Source organism: Prionailurus viverrinus, chromosome X, assembly GCF_022837055.1.
Source record: "Prionailurus viverrinus isolate Anna chromosome X, UM_Priviv_1.0, whole genome shotgun sequence".
Classification (NCBI taxonomy): domain Eukaryota; kingdom Metazoa; phylum Chordata; class Mammalia; order Carnivora; family Felidae; genus Prionailurus; species Prionailurus viverrinus.
In genome coordinates, this window is record NC_062579.1 from 29,829,433 (window position 1) to 29,847,051 (window position 17,619).

Below are 17,619 nucleotides of genomic sequence, written 5' to 3' on the forward strand. Positions count from 1 at the left end.
ACTAGCATTATGGGGATGGTTACATGAGCACCTTAAATTTCTGTAGACCTGAAGTTAACAAATGAGCTGATCTAATATAATAAGATTTTGGTTGGGATCTGGAAGATCTCTAGGGAAATAGTAAGTTGAATTAAGTTTCCATCTTTTACCAGATTTTTGGTCAATTCCCAATGAATTACCATTGAGTGGGAGCACATTAGCTTCCCATTTTCCCATCTTACTGCATTTTTATTGCCCTACCATAGAGGTAACTTAATAGGGAAGATGATATACTCTTCTGGATTCCAACAAGGAGTGCATTCATGTTCATCTGGGTCACATAAAATAGTATAGTTATAAATATTGACTGGGAGATATCCTAGAGTTCTGCTCTTCTTGTCATTGTTTTTGAAACAGCGAAAGATTTGGGATAAGAGTCCAGACCTGAATGAGAGTATCCCCTTATGAGTAGAGGATACCCAATGGAAAACCATAATATTTTGTGCCAGTTTTCCAGAAGGGAAGACGTGTGGTTTCAAAGGTACCAAAGGAAAATCCTACACCTTTGCCAGGTAGGTTTTGCCATCCTTCTAAAGATAATGCCCAGACCACCAGTTCAGGCTCATCATGAGTATTGTTTACTCTTACACAAATCCAGAAATCAGTAACTTTAGCAGAAGCAGAGAGTTTTTGTAAGGTGGAGCTAAAAGGATTTATTAAAGCTAACATAAAGGATAATAGGGAAGCTCAGGAAAAAAAAACAATGGAAGGCCGGAATGACATGATTAAACATAGAGTAAGAAGAGAAAAAAAAGAAAGTTATACGGGCCTGGTCCATGCATCTTGTGCATGCTGTCTACTTCTGATGTCGTCTGCTTCAGTTCTTGACATTTTCAGTGTTCGGTCACCAGATGGTGTGCCAGTCCATTCAGATTTGGGGGCTTTTTTTTTTTTCAGATGAGACACATGAATTCAAGAGTATTCCTTGAAATTTGGCTGCTCAGAGGTTAGTTATTAACACCTGGTAGGGGCCTTTCCAGTGACATTGAAGGCAGTCTCCTTAGAGATACCTTTTCTAATAGATGAATCTCCAGACTGTAAGGTGTGATATTTGATATCTTCATCTCCCAGGAGTGTGCCATGATTATTTTTTATAGACTTTATCAGGTCTTTGTAAAACTGAAGTACATCTCTCCCTCTATTAGTTGTAGGTCCAAAGAAGTCAGGTCCAAGTGCATTGGCCACTCTGTAATTATTTCACTAGACCAAAATTTATGTATCCCAAATAGAGTAGATAAGAACCGATGATAGTGCTTTTGGCCAGGGTATTTGGAAGCTCTCAACTGATTTAGCTAATTGAGTTTTAGTTACTCAACTCAAACATTTGTATGTTTGACCAGTCCTGAAGGCTGAGGATGGTAACATGGCAAAACACAGCTGCAGAACTGGCCAGGGAGTATAGACTTATTGAAGTATTTGGCGGACACTGATAGCCTTTAGATTCCCAATTTTATTTTTCCTTTTCAAGGGCCATTTGTTGTATTGCCCTAGTTAATTCTCTTGGGTTGTCACTAGAGGAAACAGTTTTCTGGAACATGACAGAGGTTTGGTCTATGGATCCCATAAGAATGGGGTTTTTGCAGAGACATCAGCAAGGTGGTTTTCTTTGGCTTCCAGAGAGTCAGACTTAGAATGACCAGGGACTTTAATAACAGCCAGAGGTTCTGGAAGGAGTATAGCATCAAATAAATTTTGGACATAAGGACCATTTTTAATTTTGTCTCTGCTAGAAGGAATTCCTATTGTTTCCATAACATTCAACATCATAGGCTACTCCAAAGGCATATTGACTATCAGTATAGATATTTATGCTTTTACCTTTAGCTAGGATATGTGCTTAGGTAAAGGCGTGTAATTTGGTTTGTTGGGTGGAAGTGGCCAAAGGCAAGGGCGCAGACTGACCTCAAAAAGAGTTGATATTGTATACTATTTACCATTTTCATTTTAGGGAAAAGCCATGAGTAAACCATGAGAAATCAACATTGGCCAAGGGGAGGGGGTTCTTCTAAGTCGTCATGATGAGTTAATAGGTGATTCATCTTAATTAAACAGTGATGAGGGGTTTTGTCTATGAGTGAAGGAAGAAGGGTAGCAGGATTGAGATTGTTGCAATGAACAAGAGCGATATGAGAGGTGGTTAGCAAGAAAATGTCATGAGAAGTGAGATGGCTTGCTGAAAGGCATTGTGCATAGTGTGAGTTTAAGAGAGCTTTGACAGCATGAGGTACAGAGATGATCAAAGATGATCCATTGATAGTGTCCATCATATGATTAGGAATGCATTTGGTGCAAGGGACAAACACTTGACTATAGGGTTAAACAAGCTGGGGTCTATTTTGCTTATCTAACAAGAAATTAGAAGGAGGCAGTTGCTGGCATTATTTCAGCTGCTCACAACAGTAAAGTTGATGTCCCTGTGATTGTTTTGGCTTTCCCTTGGGCTGCTACTGTAGTGCCAACTATTATAGCTGCATTCAAGGCAGGAAGAAGGGGTGAAGGCAGAAGGGCGAGTTATTTCTCCTTTCAATAGTAGGTAAAGCTTTCCCCCAAACCTCCCTAATAGACTTTATTCAGGTCTCATTGACCAGAATTGGTCACATAGTCACCTAGGTGCCAGAAATGCTAGGAAAGTTGAGCATAGGTATGATTGCCCCCATTGGCTGAGACCAATATTCCTCAAACTTCCCTGACTATGATTAGAGTCACCTGGGGCAGGAGGCGTGTGAAAAATATACAAATTACCATTTGCTGAGTCTGGGATGGGAACCCAAGATATGTCTTTTTATTTTATTTCTATTTTGTTTTTTAAACAAACATTCCAGGTGGTTTTTATAATCAGCAAAGTTTGGGAACATAGGCCCATTGCCACCCAGAACAAAATTGTGTTTTCTTAAAATAGGAGGGGAGGAATGGATACTGAGTAGGCAGCTGTGTCTGCCACACCATGTAAATGAGGTTTAGAACAATAGAAGTATCCATTCTTGACAGGGTAAGGACATAAAGTCCATCAGAACCAGAACCTATTCAGCATTCAGTCTATAACCATCTCTCTGATTCTGTGCCCACTGAGCAAACACCAATGAATATGGCCTCAGCAGATCTTGGCCTCGGGGAGAGAAAGTAGAGTTGGCCAAGTAGTCCACTGGAGAGTTTTTCTAAATTGCAATATAATTAGGGGCACCTGGTTGTCTCAGTCGGTTAAGCCTCTGACTTCAGCTCAGGTCATGAGCTCGAGGTCTGTGAGTTCCAACCCCGCGTCGGGCTCTGGGCTGACAGCTGTGTCTCCCTTTCTCTCTCTGCCCCTCCCCTGCTTGTGCTCTGTATGTCTCTCTCTCAAAAATAAATAAATATTGGAGCGCCTGGGTGGCTCAGTCGGTTAAGCATCTGACTTCAGCTCAGGTCATGATCTCGCGGTCTGTGAGTTCGAGCCCCGCGTCAGGCTCTGGGCTGATGTCTCAGAGCCTGGAGCCTGCTTCCGATTCTGTGTCTCCCCCTCTCTCTGCCCCTCCCCCGTTCATGCTCTGTCTCTATCTGTCTCAAAAATAAACATTAAAAAAAATTTTTTTTAAATACTTAAATTTTTTTTTCTCCTGTTCATCATGTGGTCAAGCACAGCCCCCTGCCCCCTGCAGCCCCCTGGACTGTCACAGACTGCTGGTCAGAAGTTGCCTAGGCAGCGTCGACAAAGGGATCAGAGGAGCTGGGTTGGCCATCAGAGGAGCTGGGTTGGAGCAGTGTATAAATGGGATCAATTCCTCGTTTCTCTTTCTGCCGCCTCATTACTGGTGTATAGAAATGCATCCGATTTCTGTACATTGATTTTATATCCTGCGACTTTCCTGAATTCCTCTAGCATCTCTAGCAGTTTTTTGGTGGAAACTTTTGGGTTTTCCATGTAGAGTATCACGTCCTCTGCGAAGAGTGAAGGTTTGACTTCTTTTGTGCCAATTTGGATGCCTTTTATTTCGTTGTCTGAAAGCTGAGGCTAGGTCTTGTAACACTAATATTTGATTCTGAAGGGTCCAGGAGCTCTTTGAAATTCTTGTGAACAAACTTATTAGAATTGAACCAGATTTGGAAAAAAAAATTTTTTAATTTTGTTCCTTTTCAGATTCTCTTTTTGCAAACCTCCCGTAGCATTCTGTGTGCATTCAGGTTTTGTCCTTCAAATTTGTCTGTTACATTCTGAACCAACATGCCGTTTTACTCCATAACAGAAACATTCTGTTTTAAACAAAGAAACAGAAAACCCACGTCATCTTGAAACTCCTAGTGGACTCTCACTCATGTATGTTAGTTATAACTTTTAAGCAAAATCACTTGTATTATATTGTGAAAACTACAGGGTGAATAATTGTGAATTTCTTTTCATGTTAGTGGATTTAGCAGATTTCATGAACACACCTATCCCAGAATTACTCAGCCACATACTTATATAACTTCTCACTGTGGCAGAAATGACCATGGTCATGGGCAGGCTCAGAAATAGAGCCTCTTTGTAGCATATGCAAATAAGAAGCAAAAATATATGGACTAGAATTATACCTAGTTATCAGTGTTTCAACATTGTGTCTTAAAAATTAGGCATCTATGGGATGCCTGGGTGGCTCATTCAGTGAAGCATCCAACTCTTGGTTTCGGCTCAGGTCATGATCTCACAATTCATTAGAGTCTTTCACAGGGCTCGGTGAGCCTGCTTGGGGCTCTCTGTCCCTCTCTGTCTTCTCCTTCCCTACTTGTTCTCTCTGCCTCTCAAATAAATAAACATTAAAAAAATTAGCTATGTATTGAATGCCCATTAACTATCAGTCCAAAGTTATGCATTATCTAGAAATCTTAAAAATTATCTTCTCGTTGGCATACTATGAAACGTGATTGCTTTGTAGAATGAAGTTTGTCCAACCAGTGATTCAATTTGGTTAATTATAAATTTATATATATATCATAATCTCAAACATAAAATACATTAACACCAGTTTATGTGATCAGTAAAAGTTTATAAGTTTAGGAAGAACATACCTGAGTAGTAGATAAATGCATATTTGTGTTATAGTTAACACTGATAAAAGAGAAAGGACTTAGTTGTTTTCATTAAATCTAAACGATTAAACTAGTCCTGTTTGCTAAAGATTTACTTAAATTGAATTTGATATCTTAAAATAGTTGTGATTTAGTTTCTGGGAGAATATATATTGTTTAAACCTACCTCATTTAAAGTATCATAGTTCAGTTTCCTTATTTTCAAGAAAATTTGGAAATACTCAATGTGTGTAAGCAATTATTTATCTAGAAATGCTATTTAAGAACAGAGCTCCCTTAATTTAAGAGATTTTACAATCTGTTAATATCATTCAGAGGTAGGAAAACATCGTACACTCACACAATCAAAGGTGAAGACCTTTGTGTATTAAAGACAGAGACATATGGGCCCAGACAAGTAGAGCTTATAGCTTCAATCCTATAATTTCAGGCATATGTCAAGTATAACACAGAAACAGCAAATCTCATCAGTCCAGGTATCAAAAAGCTCTTCTCCCCTCAGAGAGTATGCAGTTCTTGATGGATTTGAACAAACACTGGAAAATGAGGTTGTGTTTTGTCTTTCACCCAAAAGAAACTGGATCTCTTTGGACTCATTTTGAGAGATTTCCACATGGTCAGATCCTAAAACCAAACTCTGAACCATTTTTTTAAAAAATGTTTATTGTGAGAGGGAGAGAATGAGTGAGCAAGCAGGGGAAGGGCAGAGAGAGGGAGACAGAATCCCAAGCAGGCTCCATATTGCCAGAGTGGAGCCCAACGTGGGGCTTGAACCCGTGAACCCTGAGCTCATGACCCGAAACAAAATCAAGAGTTGGATGCTTAACTGACTGAGCCACCCAGGCACCCCCCCCCCAGTCATTTTGGTTAACGATAAAAATAAATCATTGGCTGTAAATGAACAAAAATGAAACAGAAACACAAAGTTAGCAGAGAAGGAAATTAAAATTATTAAAAATTTAAATTAGGGGCGCCTGGGTGGCACAGTCGGTTAAGCGTCCGACTTCAGCCAGGTCACGATCTCGCGGTCTGTGAGTTCGAGCCCCGCGTCAGGCTCTGGGCTGATGGCTCGGAGCCTGGAGCCTGTTTCCGATTCTGTGTCTCCCTCTGCCTCTGCCCCTCCCCCGTTCATGCTCTGTCTCTCTCTCTCCCAAAAATAAATAAACGTTGAAAAAAAAAATTAAAAAAAAAATTTTAGAAAAAATCAACAAAGTGCTCTTGGTGCTTTGGATTCACCTAGAAGAAATGAGACACCCCTGGGTATTAACTGAGAATGAGGTACACTTTTTTGTCTTTGAATTTTATCTGGCTCTGACTGGTGAATCTAGTGGGCATATCACTGTGACCTCCAAAACAGTTAGAAGATATTTTCAAAGAGAGTGAGTGAACTCATGACCTTTATATCGATGTAACATGAAAATGTGTTAAGAGTCTTCACTGATGAGGAATTGGCGGATATTGTAACCAATCCAGAAGAGAATCCAAAGAACGTAGAAATATTGATAATCTTTAAATGTGTCAACGGGGGCAAAATTGGGTTTAGTTTGGACCTCTACTGGACAAAGCGTTCAGTATGTGTGCCCGTGACTGGCAATTTACAAAGGGCTGTCAAAGAGCTCAAAGACCGTGGAAGGCCGGGACCAGGTAACCTGGAGGGGAGTGTCCTCAAGACAGAGCACTGTGTCAGTGGAAAGGTTCCCGTTCTTGTTTGTACTAGACTGTTGAGGGCCAGGAGAAAGAGTTCCCTCGTAAAGAGGGTCCAGTGCAGTCAACAGGGAGACCAGGTTTCTGTCATGGATGTTTCCAGGCCAGTCCTGAGCAGGGCACAGTGACACCAGCGACACCAGTGACATCATAATGTCGGAGGTGTCATATAAGCAGCTCCCTGACCATTGAGGGGCACACTTGGTAGGAGTCGGCGCCGACATCCTGCCACCCTCGGGCCAGCAGGACGGTCAGGCCGGGCCGATCGGGTTCCAACCCAGCACGCGGCATGTCTGGGAGGCGCCGCCACCGGCACCGTCGCAGACGGAGGAGGCACACGGTGTCCCGCTCCAGGAGAGCCGAGCTGCAATTCCCGGTCAGCCGCGTGGAGCGTCTGCTGCGAGAGGGTCGCTACGCCCCGCGCCTGAGCGCGTCCACCCCGGTCTTCCTGACCGCCGTTCTCGAGTACCTGACGGCCAACATCCTGGAGCTGGCGGGCAAGGAGGCTCTGGACAGCCACAAGATGCGCATCACCCCGGAGCACGTGCAGCGAGCCCTGGGCAGCAACCAGCACCTCAGGGGTCTCCTCGAGAACACCACCTCCCCTCGGGTGGATGGGATGCCCCGAGTTCGGAAGTGGTGATGCCCGCGCCCCCTCGTCCGGACCCCGAAGCCGCCCACAGATGAGGGAGGCCTTGTGTCTGCACGTGACATTAAAGGAGTTAACTCCAGGGCCGTGCCTCTGACCGGTGTCTGTTTCTGTCATTCGGAGGTAGCCGGAGGTGTCTGTCCGACATCCGGGAGGAGACCTCCCACGGGAGGTGGAGGGTGGACGGGGCGGTCAGTGTGGGATGCTGGACTCGGGCATTTCGGGGAGCGGTTTCGCTGGGGACAGTGCGGGAAGTGGCCCTGAGGGAGTAGCGGGTCAGGGGGAAGAGACTTCCTCACTGGCGCTGAGCCAGTCCAGGCTTGTGAGGCCAGGAGGCTGGCGGGGTGGGGGTGGCTCTCCCAGGCATGTTGAATGCCCAGAAGGAGGGTGGGGGCTGAAGACCACGACTGAGGTGCCACAGGCCTTATTCCTGACCGGAGACCATGTGGAAGTCAGGAGGTGATGGCAGTGGGGGTGGGTGGAGAGGGTGGCATAGCAGCCGACACGCACTTAACGGGCCAGGGCTTCGCGTGAAGATTGAGGAGCGACGGGGAAACCATGAAGAGGTACACGTAGAAGGAACTATGCTCAGGTTGATTTGATGGCCTTATACCCCACCTCATTCCAAAAAAGGGCTCGAGGTAGGGATTATTAGCTAGTGCTGCGGTACTCTGTGGAGTATATCCTTCTGCCCTCTCTCGCGGACCCTGGTCACCCGTATAGTACTATGAAAGGTAGCATCTGGCCTAAGACATGCGATCCTAGACGTTCTTTTTAAAAACCATTTGTTGATGTTTCTCTATTTTGAGAGAGAGCATACAGGGAAGGGGCTGAACGAGAGGGAGAGGGAGAATCCCAAGGGAACTCCCTACCACCGGCGCAGAGCCCGATGCGGGGCTCGATCCCAGGAACTGTGAGATCATGACCTGAGCCAAAACCAACAGGCAGACCCTTGACTGAGCCTCCCAGGTGTCCCAATCCTATGAAGTTCTTAATGGTTATTGTTAATAGATTTATTTAGAAATATACTCCATTATAAACTCCTGTAGTAATCTCATTCTCCATGAAACACCTAACCCGTCTACGATCATATACTTGATGGAGCAACATAGAGTTATCAGTGGCTGAATATGTGTTTGGAGAGGTACAAGTGTGTTCCGTGTAAGTTCTGTCCCAAGTGCTGGACTCGGGAGGACATACAGTTCTTACAAAGACTCTTGTGGTGTTTTGGGTTAAAAAGAGTTGTCACGTCAAGTGTTCTGGCAGTCTTTCCCCTTCCTGTGACTGTCAACACTTAATATTTTCTCCGGTTCATCATGTGCTCAAGCCCCCCCCCCCCCCCCGCAGCCCCCTGGACTGTCACAGAGGGCTGGTCAGAGGTTGCCTAGGCAGCGTTGACAAAGGGATCAGAGGAGCTGGGTTGGCCATCCCAGTTCACCACTTTGTGGCCATGTGATGTGGGACACTCCTCTGTTGCCTCTGAAAAGCACTTTCCCGTGTGAAATGGGGATAATAAGGGTTCCCCCATCTTTGGATTTTTGCAAAGATTAAGTCATTGCGTGCCTGTCAACTGGCGCATAGCGCAGCGCCCGGCACAGGCTGCGCCCTGAGTGCGTAGCTGCACGTCTCTCCCTTTCTGTAGACCACATGCTTAGGCGTGCTTCCCCAGGCGCCCCTGGCCTGGATCTCACGCGATGGCCGGGGGCCTGGGCCACTGGCTGTGAGACTGCAGCCTGCTGAACCTTGGGGAGAGACAGAGTGCCACGCAGAGGAAGCAGCCAGAGGTACACCCAGGAACCAGACAGGCCTCAGCCTGGTTTCCTCTCTGCTCCCCTCTGCCTGGGGACTCACCCTCTCTCTGCTTCCTGCCACCATCTTTTAAAGTGTGGAGTTGGCTTAGCCTTTACCTACTTCATAGGAGTGTCCTGACAATAATAGTGTCAGGGTTGTGTTTAGATCTGATTTGAATATGTGCTCGTACAAATCCAAGAAACTTTTCTTGCTCCACAATGCCATTCAACCAAACAGTTACAGAAACCTCACTGTCAAGATGTCTGCCTTTCCAAGTTGTGATTTATTGTAGAGAGCCAGGAAGCCCTCTTTGCCTTAGCCAAGCTCAACTGTTACCCCTGTGTTCATTTGAGTAGCAAGCAGGTATTTCTCTCTCTCTCTCTCTGTCTGTCTGTCTCGCAGTTGCAGGTGGAGATTCGCCTTCACCTGGTTACAGGATAGCAGCCACATTGCCACCTCATCCCTGAAGTTGAGTTTCTTTGTGACCAGGGCATGGTTTCTCATATTTCAGTGTCCTTCAGCCAACAGGGACTGCCTCCAGGGTGGTTCATGCCAGAGAATCAGTCATTATGCTAAGATCTTGATATGTTGGTTAAATAGCTGTCTGATTTTTAGAAGCAGTTGATTTGGCTCATGGCTTTGGCTTGTTTTAGCACAAAATAGTCTCCTGCGTATTTCACCAGAAGGCACAGCAGAGGAATTCTTTGAAGGCTGGAGATGTGAGAGTAGATGGATAATCCATGTCTGGTTAGGAGACCTGTGTGGTCAGGTGGTAACCTTACAGTCCATGCAGTAGTCCACACTAATGGTCTCTGTGACACCTGTAGGGAGCCAGACTTCCTGGGCTCCTTCAGACTATCCAGCATCCAAGGTGGAATTTGGAGGTGGAGCTTCAGTGACTTCGTGTTGGCAAGCCATCTTCAGTCACAGGGGCTTTGGACAATCGGGCAGAGCACTACTGCAATCCCTTTAAGAACTGTGCTTCAGCTGTGCTTGTGGATTTCACAGGAAACATGGGGGCCAGGGCCAGTACAGGATGGGTGTAAATGCAGCCCCTGCCAAATCCCCCTCCTACACGTGCACAGGAATCCTCCACTCAGGGGAGGCAGGTGGAGAGGGGGAATCACTGCTCCTGGGAAAGAATGAGCCACCAAGTTTAGGCCCTTTGTGCATTTCAAAAAAGTAGGAGGTGGAGGATGGTGAGGAAGGATCAGCTCTAGCTTGGGCCCTGGAGGGAGGACACCGTTGATGACCAGTGCCCTGTTGGGAATGGGAAACTAAAACCAGAGTGAGTGGGGTCCGGGGCTGGAGGGTGTGTAGCTGCCAAACTAGGTGTGGGATCCAAAGGTGTATGAGGACAGGCTGAGGTCAGAGACGGGTCAGCACAGCAGAAAACATAATGTGTGAGAAGAGATGAGCCCAAGAGTTGAGTCTGGGGGAATCTGGAAGGTTGTGTGGGCTCGGGGTTGGCATGAGCACAAGGCATGGGGATTAGGCTGGGCTCCCACTGAGAACAGCCTTTGGGAACAGAGACGTTTGAAGGCCCAGGCTCCCTTAGTTCCTCAATCTGACATCCTACAGGATGTGGCCAGAATGCAGGTAGCAGATGGGATCATTAGGCCTACAGTGATGTGTTTACAGGAAAATTAATCAGCTGCCAGCATTTAAAATAAAGAATTTTTAACATAAAAACCTCAGTCACTGGCTTCTCGGGTGAAGTCAACATGTCTGCACACACGTGTTTATTGTCACATGAAGATGTCTGGCTGCTGTCCCGTGACTACTGGGCCTCTCTGGTTTGCCACAGTGCTCACCCTTCGCCGTTGTATCTCATGTATGACCCACGTCACTCCTTTACAGTACCGTCCCGTCTCTTAAAGTTGCTTGAGTTCGTTATCCTCACCATCCTAACACCAGTTTTCTGAAGGGTAAAGTTCTCTCCTTCAATAGATTAGAACAGCACAGTGCTCCTCACAGCTGTCTTTGGTATGGGGCCAGTATTTTCTGTTGTTCAGATAGATTGTGAACTGATATGTGGTCCTATTTTCGTAGGACTAGAATGGAGTTTACATTTGACTCTTCACTCGAATTCAGCACCATCTGAACTAGTATATACTCTGTTCAACAAGAAGACTCCACTCACTTAAATGTTGTGGCAAAACCCATGATTGCTGTAAAGGTCGCTAAAGGCCGACCATTTCCGAACCGGTCGTCGCTAATCAGTAACATAATTTAATGATCTACATCAGTCCCTAAATCACATTTGGATAGCACTGTAAGAGTGAATTTATTTTATCTTACTCTTTAAGGAGTATGGTTTCAAATCTAGGAAAGGCCTCGAATAGGACCTGTATTTGATGTTTCATTTAGTGTTTCTGCTTCAGAGTCCTTCATGAAAACAGAAGACTGGTACGTCATGTATTTAGGGTTTTGAAATCGCTGCGGGGAAAATCTCTCTCCACTGCATCTTTTTAAACAAAATCGAAAGGAAACCGGTTGGCGGCAAGGAGGCAGGTCAGGTAGTGTCCTTGTGGGACGCTTGGGTTCTGGCACATAGGATGAAAGGAATTCACCAACTCGACTGTGGAGGAGAGAGCTTTCATGACATCCTGGGACAGAAGAGTGCCAGAAGAGGGAGGAAAGTCAGGTTCTGGTCTCCCACGGGTGTGGTTTCCTTGGGGGCGCATCAGCTTCCACAGCTATAAAATGAGGAGGTTGGACAAAATTGTTCCAGAGGTCTGCTCAAGGTGTACAATTACCAGTCTGAGCTTTTCCCAACAGAAGTCTGTACTGACAGTGGGTAAGTGGGGCACAGAGGACAGGAATTATTTTTTAGGGTGTCCATTTTACAGCTGAGGCCACTTTGGCCCAGAGCTCACCCTCAACTCTCCAAACGTCCCATGGCCAATGGGCAGAACAGTGAGTATGCCAGTCCTGTTCTCGTACCTGTTGTTGGGGCTCCTCTGCTACTGTAGCCTGAGAGATGAGCCTCAAGAGACAAAGTGTGTAATACTCTCCTCTGGGATAAAGAAGCTATTCTCTTGGATACAGAGATGTCGGGGTTTGTTGGACCTCTGGGTAAGCACGAGCAACACGAACTTTTACTTGCATTTTATATCGAAAAGGCCAGATGGATTAGGATCAAGGACTGATTTTATACAAAGCAAAGGTGTTGTTCCACTGGTCATTGTAATAGCTAGATCATGAACCCAGCTCCTTCTCAAATAAGGCGTTCTCAAAATTCTGACTCTGTCCACTGACTTGGTGTTAAAGGTTGATTATACGATGGCATCAGAAGTCTGTGCTTAAAACTTTATTCTTGAAGTACCTTAATTACTGTCCTTTTCCACGGAGTTCTCCTGTCTTTAGCTGATCATAGGGCCTTGAGGGAAGCATCCGTCAGAGTAAATAAAAAACTCTGAGAAGACAACAGAGACTTAAAATGTTTGTGGGTCACTTGCAACTTGTGACAGTTTTCACAAGTGCAAAATCTGGTAGGAGTATATAATGAAAACAGTACAAGTGAAGGGGAAATTTTTTGTGACATGCAAAATAAGATAATAGAGCCAATCCAAAAAGACTTTTGGAGAAAGTATCTACAATGCATGATGATTAAACCTGTTTTCAAAAAAATCTGGGGTAGATTTTAAATACATGTATTTTAACAAAGATTCACAGAAAGGTTTGATGTATGTCCTCATTTTGAAAACACTGGTGTAGAAATTTCTACTAAAATTTGAAAAGGAAGGTTGGTACCATTTTTTTAATGTACTGAAATTATGACTAATAACACTAATTTTGTTGCCTAATGTCATCAGGGAAAGCCCCAACTGGACTCTGGTAATTAGAAACATAGACATTAAGGGTGCTAATAAATCTCTAGGGACTTTGCATACAGCAGAGAACTAAAATATTGATATTAATAATATTTTCCTTATTCAGATTTAATCTATGGACAGCTGAATACTTCTTTTGATTTGATTTTTTCTTATGCAACTAATCAATACTAACATAGCAAATAGAGCTAAAGTTTTCGAACACCTCTTTTTGTAAGGCAAAGGAACAAGTCTTTATTACTTTTTAAGGACCTCTGGAAAATCTCAAAGAACGTTTAAAGTACAAAAGACGTTAAGTTTTATTTCATTTTTCATTTTGGAATCTGTGTTGGAAGGTAAAATTGAAGTTTCCAGGACATTTGAGAATTAAGATGGGATCATAGGTGCCTGAGTGTATGAATGATTATAGCTTGGCTATTTATTAATTAAAGTAACAGTACAATATTTAAATGAAGATACAAAAAATGCAAGTTTCTTTTACTTTAAAGAGAACAATGAATTTTCTTATGATAAAGTAATAAGAAAGTGTTACTGTGGTGAGATATGGTATCTCCCCTCTTTGGGTGTAGATTATATAGGAGGTGAGGTGAGAGCCTGAATAATGGCCTGAGGGATATTCAGGTTCTAATCTCTGAAACCTGTGAATGATAACTCACAGGTTTATATGGCAGAAAAGGATTTTGCAGATAAAGCCAGATGGGAAGGCTATTGCAGATTAAGTGGTGGACTCTTAATGCAATCACAAGTGTCCTTGTAAGAGAGAGGCAGGAGGAGGTTTGATGACAGAGGAAGAAGATAACATGAGGACTGCTGGCTTTGAAGCTGGAGGAAAGGGCCAGCAACCAAGCAATGCAAGGAATTTGGCTCTAGAAGCTGGAAAAGGCCAGGAAAGGGATTCTCTCCCCTTGGGCCTCTGGAGGAAGCATGGCCTGCTGACACCCTGATTTTAGCCCAGAGAAGCTGATTTCCGACTTCTGAGCTCCAGAACTGCAAGAGTAAATATGTATTGTTTTAAGCCACCAAGTTTGTGGTAATTGGTTAGAGCAGCCATAGCAAATTCTGGAACAAGTGATTTTGCTTTGGACAGAAACATTCCCTTTTTGGCACTTAATTAAAATCAAAATAAGCGTGTGTCATTATCTTGAGACTCCTAGTAGAGTCTCAGTCACATATAGTCTCATTCATATTTATTAATTATAGCTTTTAGGCACTAGTACTTCACAGAGAAAACAAGGGGGTGGATAATTGTGAGTTTCTGTCATTTTAGCAGAGCTCGAGAATACACTCAGCCTAGCTTTCATTTAGCCATACAATTCCCTTATACGTTTCACAACATGGCAGAAGTGAATATACGTTCATTTTCAAACCCAAAGATATAGCCTCTTTGTAGCATATACAAATAAGAAGCAAAAGTATATAAATTAAAATTATGCCTGTAATGAATGTTTTAGTTTTCTTAGAAATGATGAAGGTGTCCATTCAGTGTCTAGTAATTATTTCATAATATCAGTCAAAGGTCTTCAGTTATCTAAAGATTTTGGAAATACTTCTTTTTTTTTCTTTTTTTTTTTAACGTTTTAAATTTATTTTTGAGAGGCAGAGAGACAGAGTGTGAGTAGGGGAAGGGCAGAGGGAGAGGGAGAGGGAGACACAGAATCTGAAGCAGGCTCCAGGCTCCGAGCTGTCAGCACAGAGCCCAACGCGGGGCTCAAACTCACTGACCTGAGATCATGACCTGAGCCGAAGTCAGACGCTTAACCGAGTGACTGAGGTGCCCCAGTGGAAATGCTTTTCAAGATGACATACTATAAAACCTCATTACTGTGGAAATACAAGTTCATTAGAACAATGATTCAGTTTGCTTAAACATAAATTGATGTTTTTGTAATCTTAAATATTCAGTAGGTAATTCTAGCCTATTTGATTATAAACCTGTGTAAGTTTAGCAAAAATATATACCCAAGAGGCAGAAAAATGTATGCTTGTTTTATATTCCATGCTGATAGAGAAGACATAGTTGGTTTCATTAAATCCCAAATATTAGACTATTGAAATTGTCAAATATTTACATCAATTCCATGTGAATTTGAATTCTTAAAATATATTTTAAACACTTTGCACGTTTCAGATACTTAATTTCCGTATTGTAGGAAATATTTGTTATATTCAGTGTGTGTATGCAATTACTTATCTATATATGCCAATCAGAACAGAGCTCCTTTAATTTAAGAAAGAGACTTTTATAATCTAATATATTAATACCATCCAAAGGTAGGAAAATGCTACACATTCAGCAGAATTAGAGGTGAAGGCATTTCTGAACTAGAGATATAGAGACACAGCTACAGAGAAATAGCTTCAATTTTATGATTTTAGCCGTGGATCAAGAGTAAACACAGAAACAGAAAATCTTCCCAGTCCAGATTTCAAAAAGCTGTTTTCCTCCCAAAGGTCATGAGATTCTGAATTGATTTACGCTTAAAAAAAGAGTAATAAACAAAAAGACTGACAAGCCAGATTCTTTGTTGCCTCTCGCCCAGCAGGGACTAGATGTCTATAAACCCTAAGTCCATGTAGAGAGATCTCCAGATGGTCAGACCCCAAAACCAATTCCCATCCATTTTTTCCAACCATAGGGAATAACTTAATGGCTGTAAATGAACAAAAACGAAACAAATCCATGAATATTGGAGCAGCTTTTAAAAGACAGAAAAAGGTAGAGCGAACACAGTTCTGTTGGCACTTTGGCTTCACCTAGAAGTGCCAAGAAAAGACACTGCTGGGCTTTCACTGCCCGCACAATACATTCTCCATGAACAGTTTACCTGGCTCTTGCAGGTGAACCTGTGGGCCACCTCATTATGAGTTTCAAAGTGTTTAAAAGATATTTAAAAAAAAAAAAGGTAAAATCGTGTCACTCACAGAGACATGGGTACATGTTAAGAGATGTTATGACCTGTGGAATGGGCAGGTGTTAAAAACCAGTTCAAAAAAGAACAAAGGAATGTTGGTTAGGAAGGCTGAAATAAAGAGGTCATTGGGACCGAAACTGGTTTTCTTTCATTGTGAGAGGGGACACAACTGAACCTCCTCTGGACCACGTCCTCCTCATTTGTATCGCTGACCTGCCAGCCTGTATCCTGGAGCTGGCAGGCAACCAGTCCTGTGGCCGTCACCTCGCAGGATGCGGAGAGTCGGCAGTGCCAAACCTTGAGCTTCTCTAGGGACAGGACAAACTGTCCAAATGATGACCGGTCCCAACTCAGGAAGAATTGCTGACCCCTGTGTTCTAAAGCCTGGCGAGGGCCCTCCTGGCAAGCCACTGGCGAGCCCACTCACAGTTGAGGGAGCTCCGTGCTACTGCCATCAGCAAATGCTACTAAACAGTTTAACTCCGTGGGTGTACTTCTGCCTCCTGTCACTTTCTGCCATTTTGATTTGGAAGTGTCTATGTGGGGGGCATCTGCGAGAAGGTGTCCCATAGGATTTGAAGATGTAGCCTGCAAGCAAAAATGGGTATATAGCCCGGAAAGGTAAATTGGGGGCCTGTAGCAGGCTCTTGGATACTGTGAGTCCCTTGTCTTTGGCCTTCTTGATTTTAGTGCACCTGTGGGGAAGAGCTCCACATGCATTGCCAGCATCCCACATCAACCACCGACTACAAGTCCGAGGACACACTGTGGCATTTCTCTTTTTTCTGCCTCAAGGTTTTCTCCTGTGCCAGAGAATGTAGCTCAAGCATGAATGAGAAGTGTGGTGGAAGGTAACACTTAATGGAGCTACCTCCAAACGAAAGGAGACAATAGTCTGTGGATATACCCTCAGTCTCTGTCCTTGAGATGGATAAATTGGGGTCTAATCTGTATGGTCCTCTGTGGATCCCCAAAGAGAATGAGCCCCATTTGCCGCAGTGTTAACCAGTTTAATGCCGTCTTCATTAGCCCTGCTGCCTTTACTCCTTCACTGTTTCAAAGGCTTAGCTCCCAGCTGAACTGCCTGCATCCAAATGCTTGCCTCAGGCTCTGCTGCTTGAGAATAGTCATCTGAATAGAGGTGGTAATTTGAACCACAGCAGGCCAGGCATGTACAGCTGTGGAAAAAGCAGCCAGATTCCTTCAGGGTACAAGTTCTGTCAGAGGCTGCAAAGGAACAGAGGGGCAAGTGTGTTTGAAGTTTGTGCACAAGAATGAATGAGGTTGTCCACCGAGGATTCTTAGCTGGATGAGGGGAAATAGAGGATTCATTTGGTTTGAATGCTTGATAAGAATATAAAAAAAGTTGTAGTGGTTCTTAGACAAGTGAGTTGAATGGGTAGAAGGTAGTGATTAGCATAGGATGTTTTCAGTTAGTGATTTCAGAGGTGTTTATTGTGTCTTGAATTCCTAGGAAAGCACTCTTAATAACTCATCCCTTTCATATCTGCTGTATTTGGGGAAAAGAGGCTAGGGTTCATCAGTCTAATTTTATAATACAGTTGTTTGAACTTTGGTAACCTGACACAATTGCCATCATTTTAATCAGGTCACTTCCCAGAGATGTGCCTTGGCCAGACACACTGTC

At 43.8% G+C, this 17,619-nt stretch overlaps 2 protein-coding genes across 2 annotated transcripts in view; both read left to right on the plus strand.

Moving 5' to 3' along the window:
- XK (X-linked Kx blood group antigen, Kell and VPS13A binding protein) overlaps positions 1 to 17,619 on the plus strand; it is a 53,469-nt gene that overhangs the window by 12,316 nt on the left and 23,534 nt on the right. The gene's annotated exons all lie outside the window — the stretch shown is intronic.
- LOC125157286 (histone H2A-Bbd type 1-like) lies at positions 6,888 to 7,529 on the plus strand. Its single transcript, XM_047843845.1, has one exon. It carries the CDS (start codon positions 7,073 to 7,075, stop codon positions 7,424 to 7,426), a length of 354 nt encoding a protein of 117 aa, XP_047699801.1. The 5' UTR covers positions 6,888 to 7,072; the 3' UTR covers positions 7,427 to 7,529.

Bases quoted from the DNA above. Each gene is read 5' to 3' on its own strand.
- LOC125157286 (XM_047843845.1), top strand. From the start codon at position 7,073: ATGTCTGGGAGGCGCCGCCACCGGCACCGTCGCAGACGGAGGAGGCAC.